The following is a 20,215-nucleotide window of genomic DNA, read 5'->3' on the forward strand; positions in this document are numbered from 1 at the left end:
ATGGGTGCGGTATTAATGCAATTTGGGCACCCTATTGCATTTGCCAGCAAAGCATTTTCAGAGAGAACTATGCAGTTATCAGCATATGAACGGGAACTCATGGCCATTGTGATGGCTGTTAAGAAATGGCAGCATTACTTGATGGTACAGCCATTTGTAATCAGGACAGATCAACAGAGCTTGAAATTCATTCTGGAGCAGAAGTTGGCCACGCCATTTCAGCAAAAGTGGCTTTCCAAACTTGCTGGTTTCGATTACTCTATTGAGTACAAATGTGGAGCTGAAAACAAAGTGGCTGATGCCTTGTCAAGGCTCCCAAATTCACAGCTGCAGTCTATGATAGTATCGACTGTACATTCTGGCTTATGGGAAGAAATTGTGCAGACTTGGCAAGATGATGGGAACTTAAAGAAAGTAATTGAGGACTTACAAAATGATCCAGCTTCACACCCCAAGTACACTTGGAAGGACCAGCAATTGAGGAGAAAAAGGAAATTAGTCATTGGCAATAACAATGTGGTCAAACAAAAGATTTTAGACTGGACGCACAACTCTGCTCAAGGGGGGCACTCGGGGATGGAAGCCACTTATAAGAAAATCAGAAATCTGTTCCATTGGAAGGGCCTCAAACAAGCAGTGCACACTCATATTCGGAACTGTCTAACATGCCAAAAGTGCAAGTAACGGTATCACCCCACAGCTGCATACTGGTATATGTAAACAAGTTGCGGACTCCTATAATTGGAGATGCATTAATGGTAAATGTAGACATCGGTACGGGTTTGGCTGGGATCGTAGGAGAAACGATTATAAGATGGTGACAGTGTGCTCTGTTCAGCCTGATTCGAAACAAGGTTTTGTGTACTCGGCTAATTCTGATTCGTGGACTAAAGTTGTGCTTCCGACAGGTATATATATAAAATCTCCGTGTCCAAGTGTAGTTGTGAAGGACTGCCCGTACTGGAGTTACTCGAAATATTTGCAATTACCTGGAGAAAGTTCTAAACGTAGATTAACTGTGGTGTTCAAGTTTGTGGCTGAGAACAATGAGTTCAGATTGTTGCCTGAATTTGACTTCGCGGAGCAGATGGAATTGAAACTTGTTAATTTAAGGGATCGTCTTGTCGGAATGAACTACAGATATACTGGAAATAAGTTTCGTCCTAAAGTTTTGAATATATATTCGTTGGACCATGAGGGATCTGCTGGTGTCTGGAGTAAGATATATACTACAGAAGACCTGGATTTTGGTTTCCTGAACACACGTATCGGATTGGGGCGTTTTACTTACACGCCTAGTTTGGTTTTTGTCCAAGGAATGAACAAGATCATGCATTCTGAAACAGTGAAACTCATTCCCAAATAACTCTGGTAACCTCAATTCCCAAACCCGATTCCCCCATTCCCATTACCGATTCAAACGGCCCCCTAATATTTCAGTATGATACTTTTAAAGCATATAGGCGAAGCACCTGCTTCGGATTATATCTTATTACTCTCTTTTCTTACCTTGGTTAACTATTAATTATATTTTATTTCTCCCCTTAGCCTGTAAGGTTGAATTCATTTTATTTTCCTGCTCTTAAATTTGATGCCGCTTTGCCTAATGTTTAATTCTTCAAGCCTTTGGTTTGCAGATGATCTGTCATCTGATAATTCATTTTGTAGATGCTGCAAAAACTCATTTGAATGGTGTAAATGAATTCTATGGACTTTTAAAAAATGTAAAAATACGCTATGCAATAGATTTGAATGTAGTTGGTCCTATTTTAAAACTATGTATTGGAGCACTAGTTGCAATTTAAGCCCAAATCAACTTTTTTGTGTCAAACAACGGCTATAGCCAATTAGCCATGTTAGCTTTAGCAATATTGGACTTGCTCTGAATAAACACTGTCCAATATGGGAACACAAACCCTTTTCTGCAGCAGATTCTTCTTGCAGGCATGAATGTTTTAGGAATACTCTGCCTCAATTTGCATAGTTATTACATTAATACAGTAACTTCCCAAAAAGGTAAACTAAATTACTCAACAAACATCAAAAGCATTATTGGTTAAAAATGGACTAATACTGCAGAAGTGTGCAGAAAAGTGAGCTCTTGATTGCTACTTTAAAAGTTCTATTTAAATCCGGGGCTTAGTCAAGGATCAAAAGTCGACACAGGGATTGATTGAGTTGAAAAATGAACTCATCCTCATAGCCAAACTCCAACACACGAATCTGGTCAGGCTTCATGGTTGTTGCATTCATAGGCAGGAGAAGATGCTAATCTACGAGTACATGCCTAACTGAAGTTTGGATTCTTTTCTAATATCTAGCAAGTTATTATCTTTACGCGCTGACTTGCATTCTTAGTGTATATTATAAGTTTAAGGAGTTTGTGCCAGAAATCTTAGACTCTTGTTTGACTCAGATGAAAGTTGGACAGTTAACTTGGGACCGACGGTTTAGCATCACATATAGACGGAATTGCTCAAGGACTACTTTACCTTCACAAGTACTCAAGATTGAAGATAATCCACAGAGATCTAAAATCTGCTAATATATTGCTTGATCAGAACATGAATCCTAAGATTTCAGATTTCGGCTTGGCTAGAATCTTCAGGCTAAATTCATCAGAAACAAATCCAAGCAGAGTTGTTGGCACATAGTAAGTTGACTGAATATATTATTTTTTTTAAAAAATCTGTAAATATCATTAATCAATTGCATTATGATCATCACAGTGATTACATGGCTCCTGAGTACGTGATGGAAGGCTTATTCTCCATGAAATCTGATGTCTTTAGTTTCGGAGTTCTGATTCTTGAAATCCTAAGTGGTCGAAAAATCAACAGCTACAATCACATTGAAGGAACCTCGTGGCATTTGTAAGTAAAAGATATTATGATTATAACTAAAATGTAAAATTAAACTCGAAAACTAACAATTTAATTTATTATATTGACAAAAGGCCTGGGAGCTGTGGAACAGAGATGCTACATTTGAACTTGTTGATCCATCAGGACGTGATTCATGTGTTCAACAACAATTCGAGAGATGTGTTCAACTCGGTCTTTTGTGTGTCGATGATAAATGCTCTTGATCGGCCTACAATGGCTGATGTTATCTCCATGTTAGGAAATGACAATGCACTTTTGCCACTTCCCAAGAGGCCTGCATTTTATAGCGGAAGCAGGGTACGTGAGAATGAAATACAAGAGACTAATTTATGTGAAAAAATTTCGGTGAATGGTCTTTCTATATCTGCCAAGGAAGCAAAATAGGAATATGTGAGTAACATAACTTTGTATCTTCAAACTGTACAAAAAGTCTGATACATTTTTAATTTGAAAAACGCTAGTTGCAGCTAAAATCAACATCTGTCTGTCACGTTATTTGAACAGAATTTGCGTACGTAGCATTACTCTTTTAGTTTTGCTAAATATACAGAACTGAAACTTTAGTTCTGATGAACTTCTGCCACTTTCGCAAAATTGAGCCGAAGTTCTATCGGCAATCACGCTTATGTGTGTGTAAAATTACTTGGATACTTTAAAATAATTCCAGCGGGTCAGGGTCGACCGAATTCATTGCTATGATGATATAAATTAATGATAGGTTATAATTTACCTGTGAGATTGGTTAAAATTTGCCGCACTCCGGTGGATTTGATGGCCGGAATAGCTTATGTACTGTTGTTACTGTTGGGTTGTGTTCACTTCATGGAATGAAATGATGGGAGAATGAAATGAAATTATATATAAAAACAAGTTTTATGGAGATTGTCGAAAGTATATGAGGCAATAATGATTAAATATGAGTGAGTTAAAATTTTTCATGAAGAAAATGATAGAAAAAGATGATGAACAAATGGAATCAATATTCTTTTCAAAACATTTGGGTTAGATTTTTAGTTAAAATAGTTAGAATGGAATGAGCGAAGGAATGAAAATTATAAACAATTTCACTAATCACTCACAATTTATAATATAAATTTCATTCAATTCTTCTCTCATTAATTCTGTTCCATGAAGTAACACAACCTTGGAGTCTTGGTATACTCCGTATTCTGGGAATTGGCTGATTAATTAGTAATCTGACAAACTGCACTCTGATTTGATAAAATTCAAGTAAAAAATGATTATTTTAAAAATTGTTTTAAATTCCAACATCGATCAATCGCTCAAAGATCGAATTAATGGGTCCAAAAATGGATTACTGTCAAAATCAATCGGTATCGGAATATTACTAAAATTTGTAAAATTTATATTATAGATAATATTAAATTAATTTCGATTAATGATTGTATTAATCCCTGATCTTTTTTTTATTAACCGCTAATCAGTATCTTCCTCGATTAGCTCTGATTCTCGTTTTTACAACACTTACTCTACTATATATTAAGATCGCAATATTAAAATGTTCGGTTGGTCAATATTTAAGCTAACTTACCCTCTTCTTTAATTCATAAGATTTTTAATAAAAAAATTATTTAATTTTATTCATTTATAAGTTTCCTAACTAACTTAATACTGTGATGAGCTTATCTATTAAAATTTATATATCAGTTACAAATATATTAATCCAAACACATCTATTATTTGTTTAAAATCTACTTTAACTAAATTACACTTATTATTCTGAACATTTGAAATAAAATTATATATTCAAACATATAATAAAATATAAATTTATATGTCTTCACGTATAATTGAAAGAGTTACTCCCTCTGTCCCACTCATTTCTTTATATTTTTTTATATCGACACGTATTTTAAGACGCATATAAAACATAGTTTCATAATTATATTTTGAATTTTTTTTATAAAAATTTAGATAATAAATATTTATTCAGAATTTTTTTTAAAAATAATTTATCTAATTATATTTTATGAGAGTAATAGACCGGGTATTTTGTAACTATTTTTTTTAGGGTTTGGAACCCTAGGCTTACAAATACTCCATAACGTGAATGGATCCTTCATTCTCATGCAAATCATGGAGGAGCAGCTGCGCAAAAGAAGAACACAAGCCACAACAGAGCTGCCGCAAGAAATAATCCACAACGAGATACTCCCACGACTGCCACACCAATCTGTAATACAATGCCGATGTGTCTGTAAATCCTGGCTCTCTCAAATTTCAGACCCCGAATTCGCTAAACTCCACCTTAGTCATCATCAATTCTGTGATACTTATCTCGTGAAACGCTATTTCAAACCGGAACTAGAAATTGTCTCTCCGATGAAAAAAACTTTCATCGACACAGCCCCTTTCCTCGGCATCAGTCTCTTGATTGGTTCCCTCAATGGTTTAATCTTTTTCGTTCGTGGTGAGGGTTTCACGTTGTGGAACCCTGCTATCCGTCAATACAAGGAACTTGACACCGCACAGCTGCATACTAGTATATGTAAACAAGTTGGGGACTCGTGTAATTGGAGATCCGTTGATGGTAAATGTAGACATCTGTACGGGTTTGGCTGGGATCGTAGGAGAGACGATTATAAGATGGTGGTAGTGTGCTATGTTGATCCTGATTCAAAACAAGGTTTTGTCTACTCGGCTAATTCTGATTCGTGGACTGAAGTTGTGCTTCCGACAGGTATATTTGGAACTAAATCGAGGTCTTTTGTAAAATCTCCGTGTCCAAGTGTAGTTGTGAAGGACTGCCCGTACTGGAGTTACTTGAAATATTTGCAATTACCTGGAGAAAGTTCTAAACGTAGATTAACTGTGGTGTTCAAGTTTGTGGCTGAGAACAATGAGTTCAGATTGTTGCCTGAATTTGACTTGGCGGGGCAGATGGAACTGAAACTTGTTAATTTAAGGGATCGTCTTGTCGGAATGAACTACAGATATACTGGAAGTATGTTTCGTCCTAAAGTTTTGAATATATATATGTTGGACCATGAGGGATCTGCTGGTGTGTGGAGTAAGATTTATACTATGGAAGACGTGGATTGTTTCCTGAACACACGTCTCGGATTAGGGCCTTTTACTTACACGCCTAGTTTGGTTTTCCTCCAAGGAATGAAGAAGATCATGCATTCTGAAACTCATTCCCAAACAAGTAACAATCCTGGTAACCTCATTACCAAACCCGATTCTCATTCCCATCTGCAATTCAAAAGCCCCCTTAATATTTGAGTATGATACTTTTAAAGCATATAGGTGAAGCACCTGCTTTGGATTATATGTTATTCTTCTCTTTTCTTGCCTTATTTAACTATTAATGATATTTTATATCTCCCCTTAGCCTGTAAGGTTGAATTTATTCTAACTTCCTACTCATAAATTTGATGCTGCTTTGCCTAATGTTTAATTGTTCAAGCCTTTTGTTTGCAGATGATCTGTCATCTGATAATTCATTTTGTGGATGCTGCAAAAACTTTTTTGAATTGTGTAAATGAATTCTATGGATTATCAAAAAAATGTAAAAATACCCTATGCAATAGATTTGAATGTAGCTGGTCCTATTTTAAAACTATGTATTGGAACACTAGTTGTATTTTAAGACGAAAACAACTTTTTGGTGTCAAATTATAACAACGGCTATAGCCATCTTAGCTTTAGCATTCGACTTGCTCTGAATAAACACTGTGCCAGGGAAAACAAACCCTTTTCTGCAGTAGATTCTTCTTGCAGGCATGAATGTGTTAGGAATACTCTGCCTCAATTTGCATAGTTATTACATTAAAACAGTAACTTCCCAAAAACCAAAACTAAATTACTCAACAAACATTAAAAGCATTTTTGGTTAAAAATGGACTAATACTGCAGAAGTGTGCAGAAAAGTGAGCTCTTGATTGCTACTTTAAAAGTTCTATTTAAGTCCGGGGCTTAGTCAAGGATCAAAAGTCATGATAGGCTTAAAAAAGGTTCTCCCTTGAGTGTTACTTATAAGTGAGAAGTTACTTTTAAGTGAAAAGTAACTTCCAATATATGTGCCTAGCTCTCTAGATGTTGGACCTTTGCTAAATTCTGGTAGAAGTATCATGTATGTTGAGATAACTTTTGCATGTTTACAACACTTTAGAAAGAACAAAGTTGGTGTACTGTGTTCATTTTGCCTCTAAAAATTTATGTTTTCGGATCAAACAAGGAACTCTGGGTTTTGAGAACAAGGTAAAGGGTCATATATGTTGATAAGCATTAAGAGTTGGTTCCTCTCTTGGTTATATATTCCGCAGTAATCAAAACTTACGTAGCCTTTCTTCGTCTTGGCCCTCTACTACCTCAAATCAAATTTCAGAAAAATGAAATTGTCTATAGGCTGTATAATGAAGAAACAAGACTATCACCTGTGAATTTCAAATTTCTAGCAGATAATAATGTAATGCATCATCAAGTAGATACTCTAACATTATGCATACGAACTCTTTAATGAAACACAGACCATTATGAAGTACATGTTCAAATTTAAAAAGGATGTTACATCATAGTTGATTCAGTTATGGATGTTCCATTCATCATAACTACCAGGAAATTATGTCCCAACCTGGGTAATATTCATAACCATACCTTATGTGAATGACCCTCATGAGTCATGTCAAACGTTCTGATTAGGCAGTAGTGCACTTATAATATTTTCTATTACGCATTTGATAAGGGAGTTTACAGGTGGCATCGCTCCAGGTTCGAGTCCTTTTGTTGGAATTGCATCATTTAGCATCTGAAATGCAACAGTGAGCAGGGAACCACCAGACCCGACCCCCACAATTCCTCCTGCATTTGGTCTAGGACCATCAGGAAGTATAGCAAATCCACATGGCAGTATCCTAACGTTGCCGGGATCACCTCCACAGAAGACCACATTCACGGAATCAATGTTAACTGGAGCATATATCACATATGATACAGTAGGGTCCGCACAGCTCTCTTGTAGGATATGCACATTGCCATGGCACTCTGTGTCCTACATGCAATTTTATTATGCAGTATATATGTTAGTTCAGCATATAAGCAACGGAAGTACAGGCAATGAAGGTGATAGATTATAACTTACATATACTTGCAACAAGGAGACAGCATTAGCAGGACCATGGCCAGTAGCAATATGTAACTTTTCCTCCACTAGTCCACCATTGGACATGATGTCCCACTGTAGATACAGAGTAATTAGTCAAGTACCAGAGATTTTCTTTCATTTCTAGAATAGGAAGCACAAGTACTGCAATTATAATTTTCACAGAATCATTTTCGTAAAGTAAGATAGTTCATTTCATATGACAAGCAGCATAGTTATAAGAATTACTGAATACAAGTATTTCAATTTTAGTGGAGACTGATACTTATGATCAACCTTGTTTGCTACCTATTCATTAAACTTGTGTTGCATTCTTAATCTATGGTTGAAGATTAAATGTGCTGAATATTTCTCACCTTGCTTCTTAATTGTGGGTCTCTGAGGAAGTCAAAAACCCTTTTAGGAGGAACTGGAATCCAGAAAGAAGTTGCACCGCTGATTACAATACCAGGAGGCGTGCCTGGATCAGAAAAATTATTCTTGGTCATGATTCTTGCAGTACCATGAGCGCTTTCACAATAAGTAGTCCACATGTGTGCAGTTGAGACTCCAGCAGTAGTGCAATAGGTCAACACCATTCTCTCCGCCAACTTCAACAAACTCTTCTTCCCTTCATAAGTAGTTATCTTCGCTGTTTCCAGGAATAATGCAATACGAAATATTATTCATCTTTCACTCATGATCTCTAACTAGATATACACATATATAGGCAAAAATTCTATAGAGTGTCAGTTAACATGTTGGACTGTCAAGGACTCTTAACATAATTAGGACTTATGGATTGGCTGATGTACCTGTCAGATTTGGTGCTTGAAAGACATTGTTTGCCATGGCACAAAAAAAGCGTCCACATTGCCTATGTAGAGTTGTTAGCCAGCGTGTTGCACCAAATGCGAGACCTGAGTTGACTACTGGTTTGTATATATAATGAACAGCTTTGTCGTCTGCTTCCACATGTTCAACCCATGTTACCTGGAAAAGTACTTGTATATTCTTAAAAAAAAGAGAGAAGAGAGTGCGTTGTATGCATTACGTAATTATGATAATGTAAAGTAGTGAAGGAGAAATTTGTACTGTGCAGAAACCATTAGGCAGTGCTTGGATCAAACAGCCCGATGGCCTTTTTCGACATTTTGATGAGGCAGAACCCGAATTGTCCAAGGAAACATCAGCCACTGCCCATGTCACATTATCAATCTGTCGGCAGTACCTTGAAAAGTAGAATTCTCTAGCAGAAACTAATGGGGACGGAAGCTGAAACTCAGCTGTCATCTGGAGAAGCCCATCATGTTAGTATTCAGATTCAATACTTTTATAAGCAATATCTATAATTTTGGATTCAGTGCTTATGGTACAAAACATATATAATCATACCACTTGTAAGGCTCCATTATAAGTTCCCGCCACGCCAGTTGAAAGAACATCAACGGTCGATGCTCGTGAAACAATACCAGAAAACATATTTGACCATTGCTTCTGATGATGACAATAGATTAGTGAATGATAGCATTAATCGAGAGAGGGAGGGGGGCAGGGAGAGAGAGAGAGAGGGAGAGAGAGCGAGAGAGGGAGCGAGAGAGGGAGGGAGGGAGGGGGAGAGAGAGAGAGAGAGAGAGAGAGACCACGTCCATCATGATTTCCACAAGTTTGGTAGGATTCATGTAAACAACTGCAGACTGTTTCGATGCCTCAGATTTCATTCCCATGGGTTTCATTTCAATTTTGTCAGAAAAACTACGCATATACTCATATTTATTCAGCCACTCAATACCCCTTTCTCTGATTGGTGGAATCCACAAGGGTTCCCCAGCTTGAACCATTTTGAGCAGCTCCTCCATTGCTGCAACTGCTCGCACAATTATCACAGGTTTTTCAGCATTACTAGGCCCAGCAACTGGCGTGAGTAGTGCCTATACATATACAATATTCATTATTTCATGATACTCATACTAGTCTCATATGCTTAACAAATGCATTCATTACTCACAAAATTATAACATTAAGTAACTGCATATCTAAAGTACCTTTTCTCTTGAAAGAGCACTCTTAACCTCCGAATGTTGTTCATCGGATGACATCTCTTCTACAGCAGCAGGGAAATGTTCTTTCTTGACCACACCAATTGTTGAGTTTGGTTTGGCTTTGTTTGCCAAACAATTTTTTGAGCTATTATTTAAAGGATTCATTTGATAGTATGTGTATATGAGTAGTTATGATATATCATTCCACATTTAACACAATTATTTAATGCAAGGGATAGTTTTATTGAGAAGCAAACTTAGTATTCAGTTATATTTATTTAGTACTCGGTTTTGGGAGTTAGACGTTCGATCAATAGAATGATTTTATAAATAGACAGTTATATCGAGAAACATAAGTGGCGGGATTGAGATTTAAGTGTGAGATCTTATTTATTATGATCTCGAAGATTTGGAAGTTCGACCATACAACTATCAATGTTATATATATTAAAGAGCGGGATGATTTTATTGAGGAGCAAAAATAGTATTGAATAATATTTATTTAATTGTAGACGTTGGGAGTGTTTGATCCGTATAATGAGAAGCAATTATACAATTATTTAATGCAATAAGGGATATTTTTATTGAGAAGCAAACTTAGTATTCAGTTATATTTATTTAGTACTCGGTGTTGGGGGTTAGACGTTCGATCAATAAAATGATTTAATAAATAGACGGTTATATCGAGAAACGTAAGTGGCGGGATTGAGATTTAAGTGTGGGATCTTATTTATTAGGATCTCGAGGATTTGGGGGTTCGACTATACAACTGTTAATGTTATAAATATTAAAGAGTGTGACGGTTTTATTGTGGAGCAAAAATAGTATTGAATTATATTTGTTAATTAATTGTAGACGTTGGGAGTCTTTGATCAGGATAATGATTTATTAAAAAGATGATTATACTGAGTAACGTAAATAGCAGGATTCACATTTAGGTGTTGGATCATTATTTATTATAAGCTTGAGGATTTGGGGGTTCGACCAGTACAACAGTTCAATGTTATAAATATTAAAGAGCGGGATGTTTTTATTGAGGAGCAAAACTAGCATTAAACTATATTTATTTAATTTTAAGTGTTGGAAGTTAGAGGTTCGATCAATACAATGATTTAATAAATAGATGATTACGATGAGTAACGTAAGTAGCAGCATTGAGATTTAGGGGGCTATATTCAACTCGGAGTTTAATGAATTTTTTCCATTAATGAATCCGATGAGATATATATTCAATTCGGATTTTAAAAATGTATGAGAATCTTGTGATATTCGATTTGGATTTTAAATTATACTACAAAATTTGGTGGTATTCAATCGTGATTTTAAATTATGTTTAAAAATCAGATGGTATTCAATTCGAATTATTTAAAATCAAAAAAATCTGATGATATTTAAATGCTGAGTTTTTTTGACTTCATAAAAGAGTTAATTGCAGTTTGTAACCCTTAAATTTGGCTCAATCGCAGAAGAGTACCCGTACTTTGAAACGTGACGGTTGACACGCCAAAGTTCATAATGTGTAACTATTCATGTATATGGGTCTTCTATTAAATTTTTATTAAATTTTATTAATAATAAAAATGAGCATATATTTATTAGGTTATATGTCACCAAAACGCTTTCTTAAAAACGTATATTCCTTTCGTCTCATTTTAATCATCTCCCTTCAATTTTACTCGTCTAAAAAAAATGTCATAATCCAATAACTATGATAAATTAATAACTTTTTTCTTCTTATGTCGCTAAATATATAATTTAGTAATAAGTTATATTGAGAAAGTATAAAGTATGTTTGAAAATGTAATGTATACATATGAAAAATTCTTTACCGCTAAATTAATGAAAATTACATACGCTCTCAACCGATCAGAAGTATATATATTATAAAAAAACTACATTACAAATTTAATAAATTTTACATTACATACATCACATAAAATATCACCAAATTATAACAGAGACCAAACTAGAAAAAATTGGTGCCACGGTTTCTATGCTTATTACCAAAGTCGAGCCGACTCTTCAGTAAAATTCGGTTCATGATTAAAATAATTCGATCTTAAATACAAAAATATATTTGATTAGTAATCAAACAAAAATATATTTGGATAGTAATCAAATCCAAAATCAAGTCACAACTCTTTCCCTCTTCAACTACATTACTACATTACATACACTATCAACCGATCAGAAGTATATATATTATAAAAAAACTACATTACAAACCTCAATCAAGTCAGCTCATCCCTCGTCCCCTGGGAAGTTTATAAGTATTAAGGTAATATCATTTTATATATGAACTAAATATTTGAAAATGAGACTTTTAAAACATTATTAAAATTTTGAAAGAAGTATTTTTATACTTTATATATTTAAAGATAAAATAAATGGCTTAATTATTAACAACTCACAAACTAAATTAAATAAAACACAGGTTTTCATAATGATAATGCATTCAAAATGTCGAAAATAAGATACGATTTGTGGGAAAATAGGGCTGTCAAAAAAATCCGAAAAATCCGATATCCATCCGAAAAAGCCGTCACTGTATCCGGAGAAAAGCGGATATAGTCCGTATTCGAAATAAAATGATATTATCCGTATTCGAATCCGAGGTTTGCGGATACAGATATGGATATAGGCGTATCCGTATCCGAAAATATCCGTATCCTAAATTATTATATATATATGTATATATAATAATACTTATATATATTTATTATTTATTTATATTTTATATTTTATCATATAAATTTTGAAAAAGAATTAATATTTAAAATAAAAAAGAAACATTAAGTATCTTGCAAATGGAGAAAATAGAACTATTTTCATCAAGCTTTTTCTTTTTAAAAATGTAGCAGATAGTGTTGTTTTTGTGATTTTAAGTTGTTAAAATTAATATTTTGCTCAAAATATTTGGCCTGAATACCCAAACTTCTGTTAAAGTATGTTATTAATTTCTGGCTGAGTATACATTTGCTATTGAATGGTTCAAAATATGTTTTTTTTTTAATTAATCTCAGAATGTATATTTGATTTTTGGTGATGTTTGAAAAGGCGGATCCGGATATTATCCGTATCCGGATAATATACGGGCGGATACGAATACGGATCTTTTTATTCTAAAATTTGCGTATCCGTATCCGGATCCGATTTTGAGTAGGCGGATACGGGAAACAAAGATCAGTTAGGGGTCATTTGTTAAATCTGAATCATAATTTCTGAATGAACGAGAATTCTGGATGAACAATATTCTGAATGATAGGATTATAGTTCGTTTGTTAAATTTAATCCCGATTTTCTGGATGGCTATATTCATTTAAATAAATGAAATTTCAAATTTAATGATTCTTTTAATAAGAAAATATTTTAATTGTTTAACAAAATTTATAATATAAACAATAATCACACGAAAAAACACACGTATATATTATTACTCCCTCCATCCATTTTAACCGTTTTAAATTTTTTTACATGTATTTTAAGGTGTTAGAAAAATCACATCTAAACATAATTTCTTTTTATAAAATTTATATCAAATAAAAGTTTGGATTTTAAACTTTTATTTGATTATTGTTTTTTTTTCACCTCATATACATGTCGAAAAATCAAAAATTATTTAAAATAAATTAAACGAGGAAGTCATGCATATTTTTTAATAAATTAGAAATTTGACTTAAAATATTTTATTTATCATTAAACTTGTTTTAGAAAAAAATCAATGCATGTTGATGATAGATGCGCAGATGCTGTACATGATATATAATTGTGCCGAACCATTCAGCCAAGTTTTGAAGGAGCTGTCGTCCAGCAACTTTTTTTGCTCGTCCAGATTTTAAGAGTGGACAGGAAACAGTCCAGTTCATTTCCTCTCATCCACCGGTTAACAAATGAGTCCTTAATCCCATTGAATGTAAAATTTACATCAGAGACATCATACTAAAAAATACATATTTCTACGACTGTTTTGAAACAAAACACCGTATCTGTTTTACCAAAACGTATCAAAAGTGACAATCACATAAATACTGTAACCGGTGCCACATTGCAGATACAAGAAGCAAACTAAAAGCATTCCCTTTTTTCTCCTTATAATTACAGCACTAGTCTCTAGACTGCTGCTTGTTGTCCATCAAAGCTGCACAAACAAAAAGTTGAAACAGCACTACTTCTCTTACATTTAAGTACTTATTTATATTGGTCTAGGCACAGCCGCACAAGGCTTGTGTTCTGCACTAGCACTACTTTGCCAACATTGGGTAGCAACAAAGCAAAGCTCACAAGGCAGTGGCTTTGAAGCTAAGGTTGTTGGTAAGTCTTTATTAACGGTTCTTGCCGGGCTTGCCTTCTTTGAGTTTCTATATGTAGATGTTTTGTTTTCATTGCATTTAAGATTTCATATTCGATTTGCCCGCAGGTTCATTGATGGAGATGGTGTGCAGGAAGAGGCAATGGGAGCTGTTTCATGGGATTGTGTTGCACTTGTTCTTGCTTGCTCAATGCACTGTCGGAACCCAGTTTAGTTCTCTCATTCTTACTTTCTTACACAACACCGAAAAACATGCTTCTAACTTGAGTCTTACAATTTACATTTTACATTATGGTATCTTGTTAGTAAAGCATGACAAGTGACAATGTAAGCTATAGAAATCAGGTACGTCTCTGTGGAAACGTATGCTACGGTAAATTATGTTAAAATATGATCTTGGTAAGTTCTTCACCCACACCTTAAAGTTTTGAGAGATTTGGTCATTGAACATGGTATCAAAGCTCAGACTCACGAGAGTCTCGAGTCCTGTAAGCCCTTCTCCCAACATCTTTTGGGATATTTAGTCACTTAACAACGAGAGGGACCCTAATTTAGCATCTGTCAGCAACCCGGACCCAACTTGTAAGAATATAAGAAGACTATTACTCATTAAGTAGACTGTAGTATCTATTTGCACCAGGTTTGTTGGATACATAAGAAAACAGAGTACTCTGTTCAGGTCTCCACTCTCCATGGTAATATTGTTGGATAGCATGTGACAAACCAAAACAAAAAAATTTGTGGTAGCAAAAAAGGGGATGAGTTTCTCTCACTTCACGCATTCTCTTGTTTTTTATCTTGTTGTCTTGTTTACTTTCTGTGTGGTGTGGTTCACATGGCCGTTTAAGTCACAGGTGTAGTTTATCACATAAAGTAATTCCATACCTTGGTGGTCACAGGTGCAGTTTATAATATATTGATGTAACTGGTGTTCAGTTCCCAACATAAAGCTGAACAGTCAATAGAAGATTTTAGAATATTTTCACACTCTTCCCATGTACTTGAGTATTTCAACGTCGGAAAATGCTACATACCCCAAAAAAATCACCCCAAATTTTTTTCCCAAATGATGTGGCATACACTGATTGGTTGCATTTCTCTAATAATAATGAGACCCCCTTGTATATTCATCAATCACCCAATCAAAATCTTCCAATTGTATGCCACATCATTTGGTAAAAATTTTGGGGAAATTTTTTGGGGTCTCTAGCATTGCCCTTCAACATTTTTTCTTGTTTTAAAACATCCTAAATTTGTGGTTGGATAAGAGATTATTTATAAACCTTAATTGTTAGGGATATCATGATAGTAGAAATCGGAAATCGGAACTAATCAGTTGACCTACTGATTTAAGATTTATTGAGAATTTATCAGGTTTTTTGATAAATCGGAATCTTAGTCAAATCGAAGTGTAATAAGTAAATTGGTAAAATATTTTTTTAAGGATTAATCGAGGATCTTTAGAACAATGATACCATATGTTCCCTTTTTACTGGTGTCAGGGACCTGGACGCTTTTTACTTATGCTTTATAGTGAACTAAAGTATCCATCTTCTTGATGTGAGACTGGCTGTTAGAACTTTCTCTGCAAGCGATATATATCAAGTGCATTATGGATACTGATTGCTTTTTGTTCTGTTTGCAGAAGATTTTCTAAAAAGAACATGAGCGATATTGCTGCTTCTCCTCCTCTTCAACTACATAGATGGGATGATTATGTAATAATCTTTCTAAATAATCTTGTGAGACGCATATTTTGGTCAATATCATTTCAAACATATGAAAATGAAAGCATATTAATGTCAATCTCATTTTTGTATTAAAAGCTAAACAAATTTAAGTATTCTAGGTTGTGGTGGACAATGGATTTGTCAACATTACCTTTTCAACTCCAGAGGGTATGGTTGTTGCAATTCAGTACAATGGGATTGATAATATTCTTGAACAAAGTCATACAGAAAGAGATAGAGGGTAAAAGTTTACACATATCGAAGTAAAGTTATGAATATTAAAAAACATTTGTTCTGGTGATCAACTTTAAACTTTCTGTAGGTATTGGGATGTTGTTTGGAGCAAGCCAGAACATCCCGGAGATATTACTGACAGGTAGTTTCTTTTCTTGTCTGTCAGAAAGTGGAAATAAATGAGGTTTATCTTCAGAATGAGTACTAAAACTGTTTTTTACCTTCCTTTTTGCACAATCTTTACTACAGAAAAAATGGCATCTCTATTTTAACCAGCTAACTAAAAAATATGAATGTAATCAGGCTCGAAGGGATAAAGTTTAGTGTAGTACTAGAAGACGAAGATCAAGTAGAGCTTTCATTCAAAAAAACATATAATCCGTCTCTCAAAAACAGTGGATTAAGGCTTAATGTAGACAAAAGGTACAATTTTAGTCTTACTTTAGTTTGCCTATCTGTATTTAGAGATATAATACACTCACATCTATTTGGTTTTCTGAGAAATGTATGAAGATACATAGTGCTCCGGGGCATCAGTGGTTTCTATTCGTACTCAATATTTGAGCACTTTGAGGGACAGCCACCTATCGTTTTGTACCAAGGAAGAATTGTGTTCAGGCTACAAGAAGATATGTACACACGCTATTCCCATCATTTGTTTCATGACTCTTGACTAGTTGACTTCTTGACAGTTGAAAAAAATAACAGGCTGGCTTAATGGATTATATATTTGCTAGGTTCCGCTACATGGCGGTTTCTGATGATCGACAAAGGATTATGCCAACAGAAGAAGACCGGAAACTGGGACTACCACTTGACTATCCAGAAGCAGTGCTATTGACAAATCCATCTGATGCATTTCTTAAAGGAGAGGTTAGCTGTTTGAATTTTTTTTGCTCTATTTATAAGTTTCAAGAGGTCTCCTGTCATTTCTCTTGAATATTCATGATAAGAAACTTAATTATTATAAAAAATTTCCAATGTACATTCTGTAATGTTGTAGGTTCATGTTCCACTAATAATTATTTCAGCCGACAAACTTAATGAGTGAACTAAAAATTACTGATCACCGTAGTAGAAATCACGGCTTAATAGTTTGTAGGCTAGATTAGCTTGTATATGGATATATGCACAGTGCCCAGCTCAACAATAATTGAACTTTGTTCTGTTATTTTGGTTGAAGTGATCATAAAAAGCTATATAACAAGCGAGTATGAAGTGCAGGTGGATGATAAATATCAGTATTCATGTGAAAACAAAGACAATAGAGTACATGGATGGATATCTGCTAATCCAGCCATTGGCTTTTGGATGATTACACCAAGTAATGAGTTCCGAACTGCTGGGCCAACCAAACAAGATCTCACCTCTCACGCAGGTCCCATAACTCTATCTGTGAGTACAAATATGTTCTGAAGTTAATAAAATGTAGAATCTGAATTTAAATAATAAATTTATGGTCTATCTATAGATTACAAAAATGCGCTATCATTTTCAGATGTTCTTTAGTACTCATTATGCTGGAATATCACTGGGAATAAGATTGGGACAAGGGGAGTTATGGAAAAAGGTTTTTGGCCCTGTTTTTATTTATTTAAACTCTGTAGAGGATGAGAGTCCCCTTGAACTATGGGCAGATGCTAAAGAACAGGTAATCCTTCTACAATTTCTTACCTGTACTATAAACACACATACAGAGGTGCAAAACTGCATTATATGTACCAGTATCACTATTTAAATCACTTTGATTTTCAGATGCTTATAGAAACTGAAAGTTGGCCTTACGATTTCCCGCTTTCAGAAGACTATCCTTATGCCAATGAGCGAGGCACTGTAAGTGGAAGGTTACTGGTCAGCGACAGGTAATTAGCACATTTCCCATGAAAAAGTAGGACCACAAAAAGAAACCAAAAGTTTTAATTCTTACAGTGCAGCTTATGTGAATTTCCGTACGATTCATATTATTAGAACCAAAGCAAAAGAGAGCTTACTTCTCTAATATAGTAAATTGTAAGGTAGAGAGGACATTTATTCGTTTATAGTCAATTGCGTGAATTGAAATAGTTGAATACTCATGCTTTTATTTAGCAAAAAAAAAAAAAAACTCATGCTTTTACCAAGAGCGGAACCTTAAACCTCCTGCTACCATGATAATAGAGGCATCCACTGGATTACAGTGACAAAAATGACCGGCATGTATTCCTAACATGTATGATGTATCAACTAACATATTCTTTTGTAGGTACATCAACAATGAGTTGATGACTGCTAGTTCTGCTTATGTGGGATTGGCTGCACCGGGAAATGCAGGATCATGGCAAACAGAAAACAAGGTTATAACTATATATCATAGCATGCTGATCGTAGTTTAGCTACATACAAAATTTTTATGTTTATTTTTATCTATTAAATTCAGGGGTACCAATTTTGGACGCAAACTGATGATCAGGGGTACTTTTTGATCGAAGATGTCCGAGTTGGGAACTACAGCTTGTATGCTTGGGTACCAGGATTCATTGGTGATTATAAATACGAACTCTTAATTAACATCAGACCAGGTTTGAGGTCTTTCGATCTTAAGTCTTTTCTTCTTTAAGATGAAGATAAAATGCAATAACTGTAGCTAATAAGCTTGAACTTAAACAGGTAGTAAAATTAAACTAAAAGATATTGAATATGTTCCTCCAAGAAATGGTGCCACCCTTTGGGAAATTGGCATTCCTGACCGCACTGCTGCTGAGTTTTACGTGCCTCCGCCGAACCCCATGCTTCTGAATCAGTTATATGTCCAAAACAATGCACAAGGGTAAAGTATAATTGGTACATTTGCCACTCAAACATCAGGTTTTGTTCATATATACTTCATTCTTCCAAAAAAGGATAAATTGTGGGGCTCAAAACTCCTTTTAAACTACTCAGCAAATTCATATAACAAATTTGTTAACAGGATACAGATTCATTAGTTTATCACACAATTGTAAACAGGTTCAGGCAGTATGGACTGTGGGATCGGTACACAGATGAATATCCTGATCAAGATTTAGTCTACACCATCGGGGTTAGCAACTATCAGATAGACTGGTTCTTTGCTCATGTTAACAGGTGCGTACTCCAAGTTACGGTATAGAATATAGATAATTAAATTTGTAAATTTACTGTTATTTTTATTAATTTATTACACATCTGATAAACACATTGGACATCTAACATAACATTGTTGCAGGAATATAGGAAACAAAACATATGTACCCACTACCTGGCAAATTTTATTTGATCTCGAAGAAGTTGATCAAAACGGAAATTATACATTGCATCTGGCATTGGCTTCTGCCACCGCAGCTGAATTACAAGTAAGAACTACATGCTTTCTAAATTTCCAGTCACAACATCTCATCCTCGGTCTTCAATGATCAATATACCTCTTCTTCGAATATTTTTCCACTTAAATCTTAGTATTCTTGGAATTTATTCGCTGATCAGGCTCTGTCATTTGCTTGTCTAAGGTTCGGATAAATGACTACAATCCTACCAGTCCTCACTTCACGACAGGGCTCATAGGGCAGGACAATGCCATAGCAAGGCATGGGATTCATGGGTTATACAGGCTATATAGTGTTAATGTTTGGGGATCTTTGCTACTAGAAGGAAGAAATGTAATATATTTAACACAAGCAGTAGGTGTTAGGGCTTTCAGAGGAATCATGTATGACTACATTCGCTTTGAACAGCCAGCTTACCAAGATTAAAGAAGTTTTGTGCAATTACAAGCATTGTTCAAAAATTAATCACCGATTAATCCGTATTCCGTAGTTCTTCGAATTGATTAAATATCTGATTATTCAATTAATCATCTGGTAAATCTCCCGTCAATCCCATTAATTTTTGATTAATCCTTATCTGTGTCTTCACCG

At 34.7% G+C, this 20,215-nt stretch overlaps 3 protein-coding genes and 1 pseudogene across 4 annotated transcripts; 3 read left to right on the top strand and 1 right to left on the bottom strand.

The window, feature by feature from the left end:
- Window positions 1-814: 814 nt before the first annotated feature.
- LOC135150589 (G-type lectin S-receptor-like serine/threonine-protein kinase At1g11330) lies at window positions 815-3,313 on the top strand (annotated as a pseudogene).
- A 1,669-nt stretch (window positions 3,314-4,982) lies between these two features.
- Window positions 4,983-6,131, top strand: LOC108224316 (F-box/kelch-repeat protein At3g23880-like). Its single transcript, XM_017398871.1, has one exon. It carries the CDS (start codon window positions 4,983-4,985, stop codon window positions 6,129-6,131), a length of 1,149 nt encoding a protein of 382 aa, XP_017254360.1.
- A 1,177-nt stretch (window positions 6,132-7,308) lies between these two features.
- LOC108224322 (homeobox-leucine zipper protein PROTODERMAL FACTOR 2) lies at window positions 7,309-9,892 on the bottom strand. Its single transcript, XM_017398884.2, has 7 exons — window positions 9,633-9,892; window positions 9,385-9,486; window positions 9,085-9,282; window positions 8,805-8,982; window positions 8,367-8,641; window positions 7,990-8,085; window positions 7,309-7,899 (listed from the first exon to the last, which is right to left on the bottom strand). The coding sequence occupies exons 1-7, from the start codon at window positions 9,846-9,848 to the stop codon at window positions 7,534-7,536; spliced, it is 1,431 nt and encodes a 476-aa protein (XP_017254373.2). The 5' UTR covers window positions 9,849-9,892; the 3' UTR covers window positions 7,309-7,533.
- Window positions 9,893-14,215: 4,323 nt separating this feature from the next.
- Window positions 14,216-20,087, top strand: LOC108214640 (probable rhamnogalacturonate lyase B). Of its 2 annotated transcripts, XM_017386767.2 has the most exons (17): window positions 14,216-14,342; window positions 14,449-14,548; window positions 15,986-16,058; window positions 16,190-16,311; window positions 16,393-16,446; window positions 16,608-16,727; window positions 16,818-16,937; window positions 17,042-17,177; window positions 17,529-17,699; window positions 17,803-17,955; window positions 18,060-18,166; window positions 18,547-18,637; window positions 18,721-18,862; window positions 18,951-19,110; window positions 19,290-19,406; window positions 19,528-19,654; window positions 19,808-20,087. In XM_017386767.2, exons 2-17 carry the CDS (start codon window positions 14,457-14,459, stop codon window positions 20,048-20,050), a joined length of 2,028 nt encoding a protein of 675 aa, XP_017242256.1. In that variant the 5' UTR covers window positions 14,216-14,342; window positions 14,449-14,456; the 3' UTR covers window positions 20,051-20,087. The 2 variants fall into 2 exon arrangements, with proteins under 2 accessions (XP_017242256.1, XP_017242269.1); XM_017386780.2 differs by lacking the exons at window positions 14,216-14,342; window positions 16,190-16,311 and having other exon boundaries at window positions 14,473-14,548; window positions 19,808-20,085.
- Window positions 20,088-20,215: the final 128 nt, after the last annotated feature.

Source organism: Daucus carota, chromosome 1, assembly GCF_001625215.2.
Source record: "Daucus carota subsp. sativus chromosome 1, DH1 v3.0, whole genome shotgun sequence".
In the NCBI taxonomy this organism is placed as follows: Eukaryota; Viridiplantae; Streptophyta; class Magnoliopsida; order Apiales; family Apiaceae; genus Daucus; species Daucus carota.

Coding starts and splice junctions, on each gene's coding strand:
- LOC108214640 (XM_017386767.2), top strand. CDS start 14,457: ATGGAGATGGTGTGCAGGAAGAGGCAATGGGAGCTGTTTCATGGGATT. Junction 17,178..17,528: donor ATGCATTTCTTAAAGGAGAG/GTTAGCTGTTTG, acceptor TATGAAGTGCAG/GTGGATGATAAATATCAGTA. Junction 19,111..19,289: donor GTCCAAAACAATGCACAAGG/GTAAAGTATAAT, acceptor AATTGTAAACAG/GTTCAGGCAGTATGGACTGT.
- LOC108224316 (XM_017398871.1), top strand. CDS start 4,983: ATGGAGGAGCAGCTGCGCAAAAGAAGAACACAAGCCACAACAGAGCTG.
- LOC108224322 (XM_017398884.2), bottom strand. CDS start 9,848: ATGGAGGAGCTGCTCAAAATGGTTCAAGCTGGGGAACCCTTGTGGATT. Junction 9,283..9,384: donor ATAATGGAGCCTTACAAGTG/GTATGATTATAT, acceptor GGGCTTCTCCAG/ATGACAGCTGAGTTTCAGCT. Junction 7,900..7,989: donor TCTCCTTGTTGCAAGTATAT/GTAAGTTATAAT, acceptor AATTGCATGTAG/GACACAGAGTGCCATGGCAA.